Below are 17688 nucleotides of genomic sequence, written 5' to 3'. Positions count from 1 at the left end.
AATAACAATAATAATAAAAAATCATAGTCATAATCATACAATAAATAATAAAATAAATAATAAAATAAATAATAATAATAATAATAATAATAATAATAATAATAATAATAATAATAATAATATTAATAATAATAATAATAATAATAATAATAATATTAATAAAAAATCTAGCTATAAAAATATAATATAATAATCAAAATAATATAATAATAATAATAATAATAATAATAATAATAATAATAATAATAATAATAATAATAATAATAATTATAATAATAATAATAATAATAATAATAATAATAATAATAATAATAATAATAAAAATAATAATAATAATGATAATAATAATAATAATAATAATATTTGTATTATAACAACAGTTCATTACGTATAAACAAATATAAACAGGGTATATTTTTTTTCAAATTCCAAGACACTTAGTCGTACTTTTATAATTTATTTTTTTATTTCAATAATGCTGTTTATCCAGTGTTGCTTGCTTTTCAAACCCTTCCTTTATTGATACATCAATTATAAAAATATTAGTCCGTGGTCTTCGGATGGCTGTTTGATCATACACTCATTTAAATCTTGCCATCGGAATGTCTGGAAAAATCAATTTTAAAACAATAATGAGCCTATATATGTATCACACATTACCGCCGTGATACAGCAAAGATATTTATCGTGTTTGTTCGACTATTTGCTGTCATTCAGACCGCTGTTTTTATTGTTTTGGCATCCGTTAAAATGGCATAAATCTGCCACACATACTTCTGCAAGTTAATGCAAAAGCTTAAATTGGGTTACCGCGTTTGAACGGTCAACAGAAAGCGTGTTTCCGCTATAATAAACAACACAAAGTATTATACTTATTTTTGCTTTAATTCATTCTAGTCTACTTATTTAGGGCAGACTTATTAATACAATGTATTAATTTAAAAATGACACATACTGGGATATGAACCAGATGCAACAATATCCATTCTGATTTTAAATAACTTTCTAGGTCTACATTCGGTAATAACTATGAAATATAAAAATCTTTATCTCTAAGTGTCCTTTTTATCGTAATATTATGTTGGCACTTTCAAAACAACTGTAAACTGTATTCTGTGTGTGTAAGTATGTGTATGCGTGTAGACGTGCGCGCGCGCGCCTGTGTGTGTGTGTGTGTGTGTGTGTATGTGTGTGTATGTGTGTGTGGTATGCCAATGTGCGTTTGTTTGCGAGAATGTGTATGCGTGTATACGTGCGCACGCGCCTGTGTGTGCGTGTGCGTGTGCGTATGCGTGCGTGCGTGCGTGGGTGTTTGATATAAATGATTAAATGTAAGCATAATTGTGATTTGAGATCTTGACTGTACTATATCCTTTAAATAACATGTCATAGATAAAAAAAGATAGATACATTATTCATCTCATATTGTATACAATAAATTTATCTTTCAGTTGAGTGGATTTACCAGCCAAAGTCGGAAAAACCAGTGTTGATTAGTTCTACAGATGTCTGCTATAGTAGGGAATGGAACCAACACCAGATCTAATACACCAAGAGCAGTGAGGATATACATAACATTATCAGGTTAGTTTGTTAACAAAACTTTATTGTCAAATTGAAAACATATTCCAAAACATAAAGCAGTATACTCAGAACAGTCATTTGAATAAAGGAAAATTTTCTTGAATACTCCACTTAATAAGGGAAATGGGAACATTTTAAATGGAGTTTTACAGGAACATTCAAATGTAAAGCATGGATTTCGATTCTTCTGCTTTATTGCTTATTAAATAGTTTTACATTGAACATTGGAGTACTTTAGAGTCCAAATTGCATTATGTCGCATTAAAATCATGTTTTGTCATTCCTGTTCTTGTAAATTATAAAGGTTAGTTTTCATGGTGTTTTAAAGAGGCTTTCCGTGCATTGGTAATAATATCATTAATTTACCTTTAAAATGTGTTCAAATGCCTAAACGCACATACATGATTGTTATGATTTAAAATATTCATTTTTGTATTCTTCAGATTGTAGCCACTGGATGACCAAATTCATCTGACAGACTCAAATTGCTGCTCCCAGAGGGCTTACTTGTCAACATCCTATCTTATATTGACAGAGTTAAATAATAAATGATTTTTGTTAATTATTATATTTTCATTAGATTTGTAACCTTAAATCTTTTTCTTGCAATTCAAATTAGCATACTAATGGGTAGTACCAACAATGTTCAGTTTGTTTATTGTTTTTTTATTGGAATGTACCAAAACAGTCATTTTATATTTTAATTTCAATGTTAATAGTTCTCTTTGTAAACTACTCATTTGACAGTTAATGGCCAGTGGCCGGGGGGGGGACGTAGGGCCTGTCCGCCCCCCTCCCAGCCGGCCGGCAAGTTATGTTTTTTTTGGGCACAACTTTATTGAACTGTACAAATAAGTTTTGTCACAATTTAAAGTTTATATCATTATTTGAGCAAGTTAACAATTAAACCTGATTCTCGTGTGTTCAAGTATTTATAGTATGCCAATTTCAAAGTATAATACTGTATAGTATACGACACGAAAAAGTCTCTTGAAAATGATATCGGGGCCCGAACATTCGATTATGATAAATCGGCGCCGCATGTTACACAGACACCTGAATAAAAGTTAACACATATGGCTGCAGCTATACGGGTTAGTTTACTGTTTTCAGAATATATCCTAAACCAGACATATAAGTTGTTGTAAACTGTTAACATGTGCAAAGTTTATGTTCGTCTTTGCTTTTAAAAATAATGTCATTGTGTGTCAACAAGATATGTGTGTGCGTGACGTACATTAAAATGATTTATATTTGAAACCCTTTCTGGAATTTGTTGTCAAGTAGTTTTTACTTCAGTTAACTTAAATGACAATGACATCCGATGTACAGTATCGTTTAGTGCAATCAATATATACCGAAGTTTAATACTGTAGGTTTATTCAGTATTTATTTTACATCTCACGTGTGCAACTCAGGTGGCCGAGCGGTTAACGACTTAGTCCTAAATCAAATCCGGCGACGCAGGTTCGATTAATTCTTCTCATCGGCATGATATTTTTTTGTAAAAGGTTAATCTGATATCAGTAAATGCTATTTTTTTTTTAATTAAATTGATCTGCCAAACATCATTGACCGTGACAGCAAATGTTAATGCCATGTCATTATATGATTAAAAAAATGCATTTCAAAAAAAGTTTAATATGTGTAAAACAAGTTGTGCCCCCCCCCTCAATTAGAAAGCCCTGGATCCGCCACTGATGGATGGGTTGGAAAATAAACATTAGTATTTCACGTTTTCTGATATTGACACAGGACTGCATTTCCTTTAAAAATGGTTTTAATAAATAACATTTTGTCTAAATGATAAATTGTTGGTTTAAAAAAAATATTATATCAATATGAAAAAATAAATACATTATTGCCACAGTGTGGTTTTGTTGACTTGTTATTATTTTAATAAATGTGCATGTCTCTTCAACATAAAAAGATTTGATTTATCTTAAATACATGTGTATGTTGTTACACACTGACTTGGAATTTATTTACATAGTTTTATGAAAATAAAGACAAGAAATTATATTCCATGTCTGTTGGTGTTGTGGTCCTTGTAAGTGGCAATGGAATCACGCAATGGTTTATCTAAGGCCATATAGAGAATAAGTTACGTATAATATAATATTACGCTGAAAAACTAATAATGTCTCTGTAGTGATACTGATACCAAAAGTCACCTATAATATAACTGAGTTTAAATTTGAATAATAATACCCATATACTATTACAGTCAAAGCTACTATTTTGAATAACATATAAAACTAAACGTTTTAGTGTCAACCTTTAAAAAAGCATGATAAATATATTAAATTAGTATCAAAAGGAATGGCCCCTTACAAAACGCATTTAATTTTTTCAAGCACAAAGTTGAAACTGACTATACATTCCTTAGATGGCATCTTCCACAAAAAACACACACTTGAATGTACGAAGCTATTGCATTTTAATGAAAGTGATACTTTTAATTTCGGGTTAGCAAGCACAATTTATTGGCAGCTAGTATTCACTTAAAACTTGTTACGGTATATTAAAGATTATATGGATGAGGTTTGCATGCTCATGCATTTTTAGTTGCTGCAATATCAAACACATTGTGCGAAGTAAAAGTTCAACACCACTGTTTCTGGAATGAGCTAATCCATTGAGATGTTGCTTGTGTAATATTTGTCATTTGTCAAACTATTTATGAGAGAAGGAGCGTATACATTGTTGACAGTTTTTTTCAGGTATTTCGTTGAATATTTACCATTTTAATATGCTGGGCAGATTTAATGAAGTGCACAGAATTATATAAAGAGGAAATATGCATTGAAACAGGTAAGTGCGATTTTATTAAATTGGTACTACAGTACAGTACCATGATACCAGTATATTAGATTTTCATTTGTCATTTTCATTCTCAAAGTTACACCATAAGCCATATATATTGGTGTAAATTACAATTATAAGTACATGTTTACGCTACTGTGGTGTTAAACGCGGTAATGGATTTGATCGGTATTTTTTTCATTAAAATTCAACGACCTTTTCGTAATGTCGTGGTATATGGCGAAACAGTCAACGATGTTAACAGAAAAATGCGGTAAACACGCACTGATCGGAACCATGTTTATCAGTGCATTGTGGGAAGTTTCATGAATATTTGGTTAGGTTAAAGTTGTCCAAGTTGGTTAACTAAGCCGCCGCATTTTCTGCCTTTATACAAACGGATAAACAGTTTGGATAAAATGGCCAACTTGGTTAAAGTTAACCGCTGGACAACTTTAACCAGCGGTTAAATCTAACCAACTTTTATACAACTGACTGCAGTTCTCTGATATTTTGTATGATGTTTGTGAATGATTTGATAGAAAATATTAATGGTAATATCGATGATATTTTCAATTATAATGAACTACGTCTTTTCCTTTTTCTTTACGCCAACGACAAAGTTGTATTTGTTAAGTCGCTACAATCAATGTTCACAGACAAACACTGGACCTGGTAGAAACGTTTAAATATATTGGTATATATATATATATATATATATATATATATATATATATATATATATATATATATATATATATATTCTAGAATGGACAGTGGTATCGATGTCAAAAGGCAATTGCTCAGCATGCATCATATGCACTAAATTGGTTATTTTCTATATTTTATAAAGTTGATTGTCCTTAAAAAAAACTGATTTTTCAATATTTATGCGAAAAGCTACAGAAACAAGCTCAGTACCAAAAAGTTTAAACATAAACCCGGTTTAATGGCACTAGTTTCATCGATTTTTCATTTCGGGAGTTAACGTATCGGCTCGCACCCGTTCTGGATTTGAAACTAATTCATACCCAATGTTTAAGAAAGTTATTAAATGTTAAAAAAATGACTAACAGATCCGCATTATAGGGTGAACTTGGTAGAGTTCCTTTGACAATTATCCGTTAACTTGGAATGCTAAACCGTTGGGCTAAAATACTTAAATCAGACGAAAAAATACCACACAATACCAATATCGAAAATAAAACAACGATTGTTTCATATGTGTTATCAATCAAGGTATACCTATATAAATAAGTCTTGTAAATTAGAGTCATATTGATTTTTTTTACACAAACCTTCGTGTTCGAAAATTATACAGACAATATTTATGTCTTAAAATATAGAGTCGTTTTAACTAAATTTAGAGTATCTGCACATACACTAGAAATAGAGACTGAAAGGTATGATAATACACAAAAATCGACTTTGTAAAATTTGTTCAATGACAGCTGTAGAAACAGAATTTCACTTTTTGCTTGTTTACTCTGTAAACAAGGACCTTGTTTACTCTGTAAACAAGGACCTAGGGAAATTATTTTTGAAACCTTACTTTTGTATATGGCCTACATTAAATAGGATTGAAATACTTTTCTGGTTTCTGTTTTTTATTGCCCAAATGTTCATTCATACAAACATTTATAAATGACATATATATGAATACCATTTAATACAAACCGTTATTCTAAATAATACCAATGTGAACAAATAAATATTGATCTTACTCTTTGTTTGAAAACTCCTAAGAGCGTTTGGGACTTGTTTTCTAAAAAAAAGGTAGACAAAAAAAAATGGGAGAGGTGGTGTGTATTTGATGTTTCGGAATAGTGTTCCTAACATAAATGTTAAATTTAAAAATAAAAAAAAAACTACTAACTTTAAAAAACCTGGATCTATATAGTAGTAAAGTTATTTGGTGGATATTTCATTCATATGCGCTTTACAATACTACTATGGACTAGAGCTGTTTTACTAAGATAATAAGTGTTCTAATTGTTGACATCGTCTATTATAGGTGTTGATTTTATTCTTCATTGTTGCTATTGTTTTCTCTATTTTTAGTCGTTTATTGAGATATTGGACAAACATGGCACATGCTGGTATCTTTCCTTCACATTTTCATTTAAAAATGAAACATTTCCTAGAAGTATCATAAAATTTATTTGATAACCAAATTGTTCTTTGTTTGGCATTAAATCACAAAAGCTTATGGTTTTATATGATAGTTCTCTAAAGCTCACTTCATTGAAAAACAATTGTTATTACTGTTATTACTGTTCTTAATTCACCCCAAAACGTCTGCGAAATATGACATTCCCAAAACATATGGATGTTTGAGTCGATGTTCATTACACAAAATCACATAACCTTGATGCAACAATATTGTACGTGTAAAGCTTATCATTGTTTGGAAGGATATTCATTATGTAATTTTATTGGAATTCCCGAAGTTTCGTATCGTTAGTTTGAGCGCCTGTGTCTACACATTTTACCATTGTATAGAGTTAAAATGAAATTGAGATTCCCAGTTTTCTTCTCGAGTTCTATTTTCAGGTTTAAGTTGTATTATAAGATTCTTGAAGACTATTTTACTATTTTTTGTATTTTCCTCCTTTTTATCAACAAAGTAAGTTGGTGTGTTATATGATATGCCTTCACTTTTCAGTCATCAGGAATACTGCTGATTAAAGCATGTTTTTTCAAAAAATCATGTGTACCAAGATCGTATAGTCTCGATAAGTTGTCAAAGTCATTTAAAGTTTTTTTTTCTGTACTCAAACAAATGTTCGACATATTTAAGACCCCTATTATGCCATTCTTTGTAAAAAAAAATGTTATATTATTAGGGAGTTATATTTTGCTATTGTTCCATATTATTTTTTTGCTACGATCGGAGTATCCGTCTAATATGTAAACGATGCCCATGATTGTATGACTTCTAGAAGAAAAACAGATTTTAATTTAAGATTTTGAGTGCTTTTCGGATCCAAACAACTTTTAAAAATTACATCTTCTCCAAACTGTTTGGTCATTTGCATATATAATTTAACCCAAATAAGATTGTTTGTTTAAAACAATTCTTTTTACCCAGCTTGCATTAATTGCTTTGACAAAAATAGATATATTGAGCATTTTTTAACCACCATTTTCATATTCTTGAATTATTTGATTTCTTGATATTTTATCGGTTTTCCATTCCATAAGAATTTGTACATTTTGTTTTGTATCATTTTTAAACATGTTTCAGATGGTGTTCATGGTGTTTCCAAAACAGTTAGTGGGAAATAAGTTTTGGGAACGCAAACGTTTTGATTACAGTGATTTTGCCAAGTAACGAAATATTCCGTTTTTTCCATTTTTCAAGACATGCCTCAAATTCTAAAATCTTATCAGTGAAGTTTACTTTCCATTTCAACCGTGCCGTTGGTAAATGTTATGCCTAGCGCAGATGTTTGGGTGATTTGCCAATTACATTTCTTACAAAACGGTATGCCAGCGTATTTAAGTGGACATAATCGTAAAACTGCACATTTATCTTTATTTAATGTTAACCCTGAAACTTTTCCAAAATCGTTTAGACTAATCATAAGTTCTTCGAAATATTTTTGTGTTCCATCCATAAGGAAACTGGCATCATCAGCAAATAAGGTTTGTTTCAGTTCTGTATTATGTACATTTATAACTTTAAGATTTTGTTTATATTGATTTCAACAGCAAGCGCTTCTATACAAAAGGAATAAGTACGGAGAAAATGGGCATCCTTGGCGTACACCTTTTTTAATGTTGAAAAAGATAACCGTTGTTGGTAGTACAAGCCATTGCATTTTTATCAAATAATCGAACCCATTTAATTATATTTTCACTGAAATTAAATTTTCTAAGACATTCGATCATCAATTTGTGACCTAAGCTGTCGAATGCTTTGTTAAAATCTGAATAAAATATGAGGCCATTTATATCATTTTCATTTACAAAATTAATAGCTTCTTGTAAAATACGAACATTTTCCCCAATATATCTTCCTTTTATAAATCCTGTTTGTTCAGTATATTATTTAGCAGGGGTTTTATCCTATTAGCAATTGCTTTTGAAGCTATTTTATAGTCAATGTTTAATAAGGAAGAAGGTCTCCAGTTATTGATGTTACTTGTGTCCTTGTCTTTTTTTGGAAGAAGTGTTATGACGCTTTGTATTGTAGCTGGGTAAGATTGTCGTTTTCTAATGAAAAATTGAGTGAGTCTTTTAGATAAGTTTTTATTTCATTCCAAAATTTTTTGTAAAATTCTGCAGTCAAACCATCAGACACTGGGCTTTTATCAAGTTTCATATCTTTAAGAGCATTATAGCATTCAGTTTCTGATAAATGTTCGGGATGCATGTTTTCTTAAGTAATAGTGTTTGTAATGTTTGTCAGAAATCGTGAATTAATAGATTATTCTATATTTTCGTCCTGTCTGTATAATGATTCATAATACGATTTAACATACTCTAATATTTTATGTTTATCAGTTTCAATATTTTCATCAATATTTAATTGTGTGATTGTTTTATGCTGTGCACGTTTTTTTTTTCTAAATTAGCGAAATATTTTGTGTTCTTTTCAAAACCTTCTATCCATTCTGCTTTAGACCGTAGTAATATACCTTTTATTTTTTCTTCATTAATTTTATCGAGTTTTTCTTTTTCATGATTAAGTTTATCCAGTATTTCGGCGTTTTTCGATTCCAGAAGTTCTTGTTCAATTTTAGTAATGTTTTTCAAAATTTCTTTTTAATGTTCTATTGTTGTTTTCTTTTTAATGCTTGAATACTTTATAGATTCACCACGGATGCGGCCTTTATTTATTTCCCATAGGGTATTTGGGTTTGATTCTCTATTTAATTCTACGATCTCTGTGATACATCGCTTGATTTGATTTCGAAAATTGTTATCTGCAAGGATTGAGTTATTAAATTTAAACTATCGTGGACCTCGCTTATTTTCATTTAAATTAATTTGTATGCTTACTAGTGAGTGGTCAGATTTAAAACCGGGTTTTATTTGCATGCGATAACTTTATTGAAGAGTTCATTTGATGCCAAAAAGTAATCAAGTCTACAAAAAAGTGTTGGTTTGCTATTTGTACCTCCGTTTGTCTTTATTTTTGACGCGCCATATATCACACATATTATAACTTTCTAGTATCATGTTAAGTTGTCTCCTGCAAGTTTAATGCGTTGTTATGTTGCCGTTAAGTTTATCTACTTTAGGGTCTAAAACAGTATTAAAATCACCACCTATTAATAGAGTTTTATCCTTGTTGAGGTCAATATGTTCTTCTAAAGTTTGTATAAATTCTAAATCATCTGGATTCGGACCATAAACATTAATAACTAATATACTTATATCCTTTGTTTTGATATTTAGAAGCTGTAATCGGCCTGGTATTATTTCTTTATATTCTTCAACTGTGTAATTGATGTTTGTATTTAGGAAAATTCCCACGCCCTTACTATTTGTACTGTTTCCACTAAGAAAGCACTGCCCTGCCCAAGGTTTCTTCCAGTCATTAACATTATTTACTGTATGTGACAAATGTATTTCTTGTAGCAAGCATATTAAAAAGTTATTTGTTTTTAACCAGCTTAGAACTTCTTCGCGCTAAGATCGAGAACCGATGCCATTAACATTAAAATTACATACATCTACAGGCATAGTTGTTATAACTGGTATTCATGTTCACAATTTGCTCTTTAATACGAAATATACTTACGAATGAAACCCACTTAACAATACAAAATAAACTGTGCTGATTATAATATTTAAAAAGTAAAGACCAAAAGAATTAATGCTACCTATATAGAAAGTCAAGTACAAAACACACTCCTTTATACGTAGTTTGCAAACGAGTGAAAACAACTACGTACTACAAAAAATATTGTGATGACTAAAAATCATATTAAGTGAAAAACAAAAGAAAAAGCACAGAAAATGTACTTATGTAGAGTGGAAGTGTGGTGGAATGAACTGCCATTATCATTCTTCTTGAATATGCACACCTTATATATGAATGTTTTACATTTAATGCATGTATTATTTCTTAACGCTATAAGCCTTAACGTATTCATAGCAAAAATTACAATAAACAACATGCATACAAACATAAAGAGAATAACACGTATTTAATTATTAGTTTAACATCTTAAGAGGGCAGTGTAGTACTAAAACATATATTGTACAAAGGAAAAAGAAAGAAAAAAAAATGTTTCACTTGTAACCACAAATAAAAAAGTCAGCTGAATATTGCGAAATACACATTTTTTGCAACGAAATTAAGAAATAATTTTTTTCCGACATCCTAAAATATTTCAGTTAAATAATGATCCTCAAATGATACTTTTTTCTGAAATTTTGTAAAATTACATTTTAATAATATACATGTAGATAATAGTATTTCATGCATATATTTTTAATACATTATATCCCTTTGTTAAGTTCTATTTACCTCTTTTTATGTGCTAGTTTTCACTGCTATTAACTTGTAATTACAAAAGCCGTTTCAGTTTTTATTTTTACTATTCAGGTTTAGGACACTAAAATCTAGGAGTATCGAACGGGAGATTTTATATGTTAATATTTCTTAACACTTTTCATATTTTGTTGACTATTTACTACGACAACTTACCTTGTACCACTTTGAAAGTTTGAATCTAAAATAATAGTTATGTTTGCAATAAACCGGATTTGCAAACATAAGCCGGATGCTGTTCGTAAATGTATTAAAAAATCACTTGCAAAAGAATATCATTAAATTGCAAATAATTATATCACTTACGGCCTGATTTAATAACATTTAAGTTATTCATTCGTTGTAATTTACTGGAAAGGCCTTTATCCCACCAGGACCGTTTTAGTTCTAATAGATATACAAACCCTTAATGGCTTTTCCATATCAGGACTCGAACGGTTTTCAGCATTTAAAGGGAACTCGATAACATGTTTATTATTGATCCGTAAATATCACACCCACCATGATACATTCACCGTTTAACGTTTGTTATTAGATTATATGTTCAAATTTCAACAAGAAGCGCGTCAGAAATTACGTTGCGCGTTGATATAATAACATACACAATTATACAAAATAATGACAGAGTAAAACATTCATTATATATAATATTGTCGGACCCTTTGGCTGTATGCTCTGCAAATGTCGCTCTTTATTATAAGTCGTAAATAGTTGTGACAATTACGTTTTCTTGAAAACCGAACATAAAATCCGATTTCTATAATGATACGATTTTAAGTGCGTGCTATTCCAATGCGCTTTGAAACAAATGATTGACGCAAATATTTCTGTATATTGTAGTATATCTAAAAAAGGTTATAGTTATATATACAAAACAACAAGAGACACCACCTAACGTAGTTTTTATTACAAGTTCCTTTTGAGAATACCAACAAATACATTACTTTTTAAGTACAAACTTGTCGATTGTATAATATGCTCAGTTTGCCATTCTGTTGTCGAATCCATAGAACATCTATATTTGGAGTGCTATGAAACACAAGATTTGTGGAACAAATTAAATAATTGCATTGCATCAACAACAATTTATATCGTAATCAATAAACGTGAGGCTTTATTGGGAATAGTATGTAAAAACAAATACAGTAATATTTGCAACTTTCTTATTGTTTTAATGAAATTTTATATAAACTCAACCAAGTGTAATAATAGACATCTATCCTTTAATTCATATATGATGTATCTTAAATTCAGAATTAAAATAGAAGAGCAAATTGCTTAAAAAAACGATAAGTATGAAGCCCACAATTAAAAGTGGGAAATACTGAAACTAACATTATCAGTAAAAGATACAAATAGCCATAATGATTCATTTTTTATTTTTATTTTTATTTTGTGATGTATGTATTTGTTTAATTATTTAACAAATATTGAATCTCTCTTGTAGTTTTTCTTGTATGAATATCTAAGTGTAGGGGACATCACTGTCGCGTGTTTGTGTGTGTGTGTGTGTGTGTGTGTGTGTGTGTGTGTGTGTGTGTGTGTATGCGTGTGTGAGCTTAACCATACTAATATAAAATGCAAAGAAGGTTATATTATATAAAGTTGAATATACATGAATATGTAGTGTGTTATTGTACTCTTTGTGAAAATAAATGAGAAAAAAAGAAGTTACGACACCATAAATGGAAAAGCAACGTAGTTCGCGATCATCTATAATGATAGTGAAGCTCAGCCGTATCTACTCGGCAGACTCCAGAAATTTTCGGAAGACAGATGGAAGTGTTCCGATTGGCTAACAACCAATTTACATTCTGTCGCAAAAAAAAACAAACGTTTTGATAAAAGGCTGCGCAACGTGATACAAATCATCGTTCGAACCTAAATTATCGCGCACTATCAAACTGAAATATATCGTTTAAGTTATTGGTACAAAAACGTTATATCATATATCTAATATATGTTTTGTGTTATTCAGTGTTTATATAAACTTTGTATGAATTCAATTATATGTTCAAGACATCCCTATTTGAGGTCTCTACTCATGGTGTAAACAAACTTAACCGTTGGCCTCTAAGCATACAGTGTACACCAATCGAAACGCTATAGTTAAAGTGTAATTAAACACGGCGTTAATACAACACGTAATTGATCAATAATATTGGTAAAAAATAATCTTATACAACTTCTGTGAATAAAACAGTTACCTTGCATATTCCCTGTGGTAATAACGATGACATCAGCTTTGGTGCTCGCTGTAGCTTAATGAATTCAACTCTAAGTGTGTATAGTCTCGACACTGGCAGATTCAACACGTCTGAGTACGACAGTCCTTCCAATCCAAGTTCGGTAAGGTGTTCAAGGTTTTCAATACGTCGTAAATTAAGAGTGCCCTGTCGATGTAGCCATTTCAAAACCTTTCCCTTCACAACTTTAAGGATTCCCTTTGGTTCTAGATCTTTATGTAGCCAGTTCAAGTTTGTACAGTTTGACACTTGAAGTGATTTCATTGTTTTCATATCAGAGTTGTAGAATGAAGATGCGAGGTTCGGAGCTTGCTGGGGAGAACTGAATTGTATTTCGCATTTTACTAAATTACTCACATTCAAACCAGCGACATCTTTGAAAACGCTTAAGTTTAATCCGAAGTACTTCAGACCCCTCCAATTCTCTAAATCAAGAACTTGGTTGTCATTACTCTTCGCTAAAGACAATGCCAGTTCGGGATTGCGAAATATATACAATGATACTATGTATGATTGGTTTGTCTTAATATATTCTTCAATGACGGGTTTTTCGTCTCTGTTTGGCTCGCCTACATATCCAAGATACATGTGCTGTAGACTTAATTTCACCCCGGAGCTTTCTCCCCTGTTTAGCTCTATTTGACCTTGAATGATCTTTTTCTGAAACTTTACTAGTTCATAACTATAATTACTATCTCTTTCGGAAAATTCAGTGAACAGCTCATTCATTATTCTCGAAAGTTCTTCGGCAGCTTTGGAATTCAAACCGCAAAGGAAAATTAAAACTTCGGACAAGCTAGTTCCGCTTTCACTTCTGTAAATTTGGTATGTTTTTTTGATATGCAAGATCGACGTTGAAATGTCTTTTGATAAATACAGCGCCGCTAGGTACTCTTGAAACGATTTGTGCAAAAAGTGGTATTTCGGAGAATATTCACCAGGAATATTGGTGCAGGAAATGATGCCAGAATCTAACGATGCACCTTTTTGATTTTTGAAGATCGTATTCTCCTCCTGATCTATTTCAAACACAATTGAACTATCTTCATCTTTAGCAAATAACTGTTCAAATGCTATTTGGCTCAGAGCATTTATCATGTCGCTGTATTTGGATTCAGTACATGATTTGTTCTTCTCACATGATTCAAACCATCGTTCCTTCAGCAAGGTTTTGTAAAGATCAGAACGTTTCATATCTTCCGAAAGTTTTCCCTTGTACCAAAGCCAAACGATGTGAGCTAACACGATTGGACATTTACTGAAATGCCACATACGCTTTTGTTTGATGTCCGTGATGCATTGATCCTTTAATTTTGGTGTGCCGTGAATGGTATTTAATCTAGAAACTATTTTTTCAACTAGTTTGTCAGGATACGTAACTCCCTTCAACATCACGTGATTCCCAATCTTAGAGCAGTCTATTTTTAGCTCAGCCAGTTTGTACGGCCTAGTTGTGGTTAATAGGGTACATTTCTTCCAACTAGTATCAACATGGGGAGTTTTCTCACTCAGAGTGCACTTTTCAGGATGCTGCCATTCGTCTAGGCCATCAAGCAATAGCAGACAGGTGTTGGTTTCCAAAATGTCTTTAAGCAATATTATTTCGCTTTCTTGTTCTAATCTGTTCCTGGCAATAATATATTTCAATATCATATTCGAGATGTTGCATTCATCCTTTGCCTCTCGGAGAATAACGTAAAATACGAATTCAAACTGACTTAACATTTCACACCATTCATCCGTTGACTGCCCCTCCCGTTGCTGTTTTGTTTCACACCAATCATGAACGATCTTCTTACATAGCGAGGACTTTCCAGAGCCAGGCTCTCCTTCGACAAATATCGTTTTAGCCATCGTTCCCTCTTTGCTTCGAAAAATGGTATTTAATTCTATAGGCCCTTCGTCTTTTACGTTCTCCTTTAAAGTAAGCTTCGGCTCTTCATATACGTTTTCAAGTGCATCATCAATGTCAATACGAACTCTTAATGTGCTTGCATTTTCTTTGTACAGTTCAAATAGCTTATTTCTCAATTCTGAAAATTAAATTATTTGCGTTAAGGCAGATATCCTTCCTAAATACTAAATATAGAAATATACTGATATCTAGATGTACAGATATCCTTTCTAAATGCTAAGAATATATATGAATATATTTATCAACATAGAATAACTGCCATATGGGATAGCTTTTAAGAAACTTTAATTGTCGACATTGATTACCTTTGTAATCAATAGTGTAATTAATTGAGCAATTTGGTTATTTTGTGTAACATTCATGCTATTATTTAAAATTTTCTGTTTTTTAGTTTATACCACCGGCGCAACCAGATTATAACTGATTGTATATTAAAAACATATAGTCGAGTCGAATAAACATTTATTATTTCTCTTACGCTCTTTATAATTTTGGATCTGTAGCAAGACATTATGAGGTCACAAATCGTTCTGGTCCCACACATACTAAATAAGCAATGATCTTAATTACGCATCACAAACTGGGGACCGCAGTTCTTTTGTCAAAAGCAAGATACTATGAAGTCACACAGATTTCTTACCCAATAATTATTATAAGACTCAGTTCAGCATGTCGCGGTTTATATAATCAATTCAAAGAAATGCGCAAAGTAAAGGCATAAACTCTTCGTCTCTCTCATAACCATGTCGTAATAGCAATATAGTATAAATACTCAAAATTAAGTTTACTTTGGAATGGGCTGCTTTCTAATGATTCATCCAACGCTTTCTGCCATCCAGGGTCAACTGCTCTAAACGTTAGAATGTGATCAATGTCCCCTTGTGTGTATGAATGTTGTGACGTTTCTGTCGGCAAACAGTTGAGGTGATTGTTGAAATGCCTGTGTATGTCATAATCTCTTATTAAAGGTCTATTTTTGCAACAGTTACATTCCCAGGGCTTTGTCAATACATCGACAATGTCATTTACGAACTGGCTACCTGCTTGTCCACATATAGCTTTTTGTCGGCTTGTTACCGCATTGATCTGCAATACCGCTTTGTCGCCCAGATTAAACTTCTTTGGGTAGCAGCAATCAAGAAATACAATTACTTTCGTCACATGTTTAAGACCATTGATTTTCATTTCAAGCTCACTATCTTTCAACGGGTAAGTATCTAGTTGAAATATTCCATCCCAATGATGACCCGAATAAACTAGTACGATGGTGGTGATCTCTGGAGTATCAACATTGTTGAACGCCTTCTCTAATTGTTCACCGTACGTTGTATTAGATTTCTTTACTGTAACAACATTGTTCCTGGAAAAGAATCATATGTGCGTCAAAGGATTTCAATTGTCATAGGATTATATTTTTTAGATTATACACCAGATTAAGTTTGAATAAAATACTGAATTATGCAAATAGTTACTCGTTTTGATCAATACGTCACACCCTGTTGTGATCAATATAACGATGTCTTTGCATGTAACTCATTTGACCTTTACGTTCCATTTAGCAAGTTTTAAAAACGACATGACCGTAAACGTTACATGAATGTAACAGTACGAAGACCTGTCCATGTTAAACAGTGACGTGGATGACTACACTCTTAAAACAAGCAAGCTCCACAGTGTAAACGCCATACATGTACTACTATCTTTATTACTGTTCGATTAACTATACACTGTATATTGAACACAATAAAACGTACCTTACACCCATTAAAGTCGCTTTTGTAATTACTCTATCTTTCAGCTTTTCTATATCGTCTTCAAAACGTTTTGTTATGTCCTGCTTCTCATCTGTGCCCGCTATCATAATTGCACACCAGCCATCACCTAAATTACCCATATTAACCTTAGTTATGTGCAATGATTTCAGCAATGGCAATTTCTTCAATAAATAACGGGAGGCTTACAATCAGCGATCAAGGCTTATGTTATCACTATCAAAGGGGCTTTACTCTATAGTTATCAAGGTAATGCCAATGTTTTTAACACGTAAGGGGTAGCTAAAATAAAGGCCGGACCTATTTTACGTCGCAATGATCATTGGTGATATAAAATATGTGAAATGAGGTCTGTAGAGCTTGTGTGCAACGAACGTATGCACAGTTTTAAGTTTTTCTTTGTACAGTCTGATAAAGACCATTTACTGGGTTATTAACATCACTCTCATTAACAAAGCTCCTAGTGGGGATCGAACCCACGATCTTTAGATTCGTGTCCGATACGCTTACCACTAAGCCATCGCCACCGATAATGTACAGTGATCAAGACAAAGCCAATGTTGTCAACACGTTAGAGTACGGTGCTATAAAATAATAAAGGCAATGCCAATGACATCAACACATGAGGAGAGTCTACAATACAGTGCTCAAGGTGTGTTAAACACACTCTATGGTCTGAATTCAAATGGACTTTTTGATCAGATTACTATTTTTGCAAATTACATGCTTAACCAGTTGTAACGATTACTAAATGTACTTTTGTTTAATTTCAGCTGTGACGCTTGACGTGATAATAACATCAGATCAATAGTCAGAAATTGGTCTGTTATGCAAAGTAATGTTCAGACTTTACAGTTT

The 17688-nt window shown here is 31.7% G+C and overlaps 1 protein-coding gene across 4 annotated transcripts in view; it reads right to left on the bottom strand.

Annotated features, from left to right (window-relative positions):
* Positions 1–17688, bottom strand: part of LOC128222541 (uncharacterized) — a 55793-nt gene that overhangs the window by 10484 nt on the left and 27621 nt on the right. For all 4 annotated transcript variants that reach the window (XM_052931588.1, XM_052931590.1, XM_052931591.1 and 1 more), the window contains 3 exons: positions 16813–16939; positions 15847–16418; positions 13105–15176 (listed from right to left, as the gene is read on the bottom strand). In XM_052931588.1, the coding sequence (XP_052787548.1) occupies positions 13105–15176; positions 15847–16418; positions 16813–16939 (2771 nt within the window). The remainder of the gene's footprint in view (positions 1–13104; positions 15177–15846; positions 16419–16812; positions 16940–17688) is intronic.

This window comes from Mya arenaria, chromosome 16, assembly GCF_026914265.1.
Source record: "Mya arenaria isolate MELC-2E11 chromosome 16, ASM2691426v1".
NCBI classification, from domain to species: Eukaryota; Metazoa; Mollusca; class Bivalvia; order Myida; family Myidae; genus Mya; species Mya arenaria.
The sequence above is the reverse complement of the archived record's forward strand: the minus strand, read 5'-3'. Positions and strand labels throughout refer to the sequence as shown.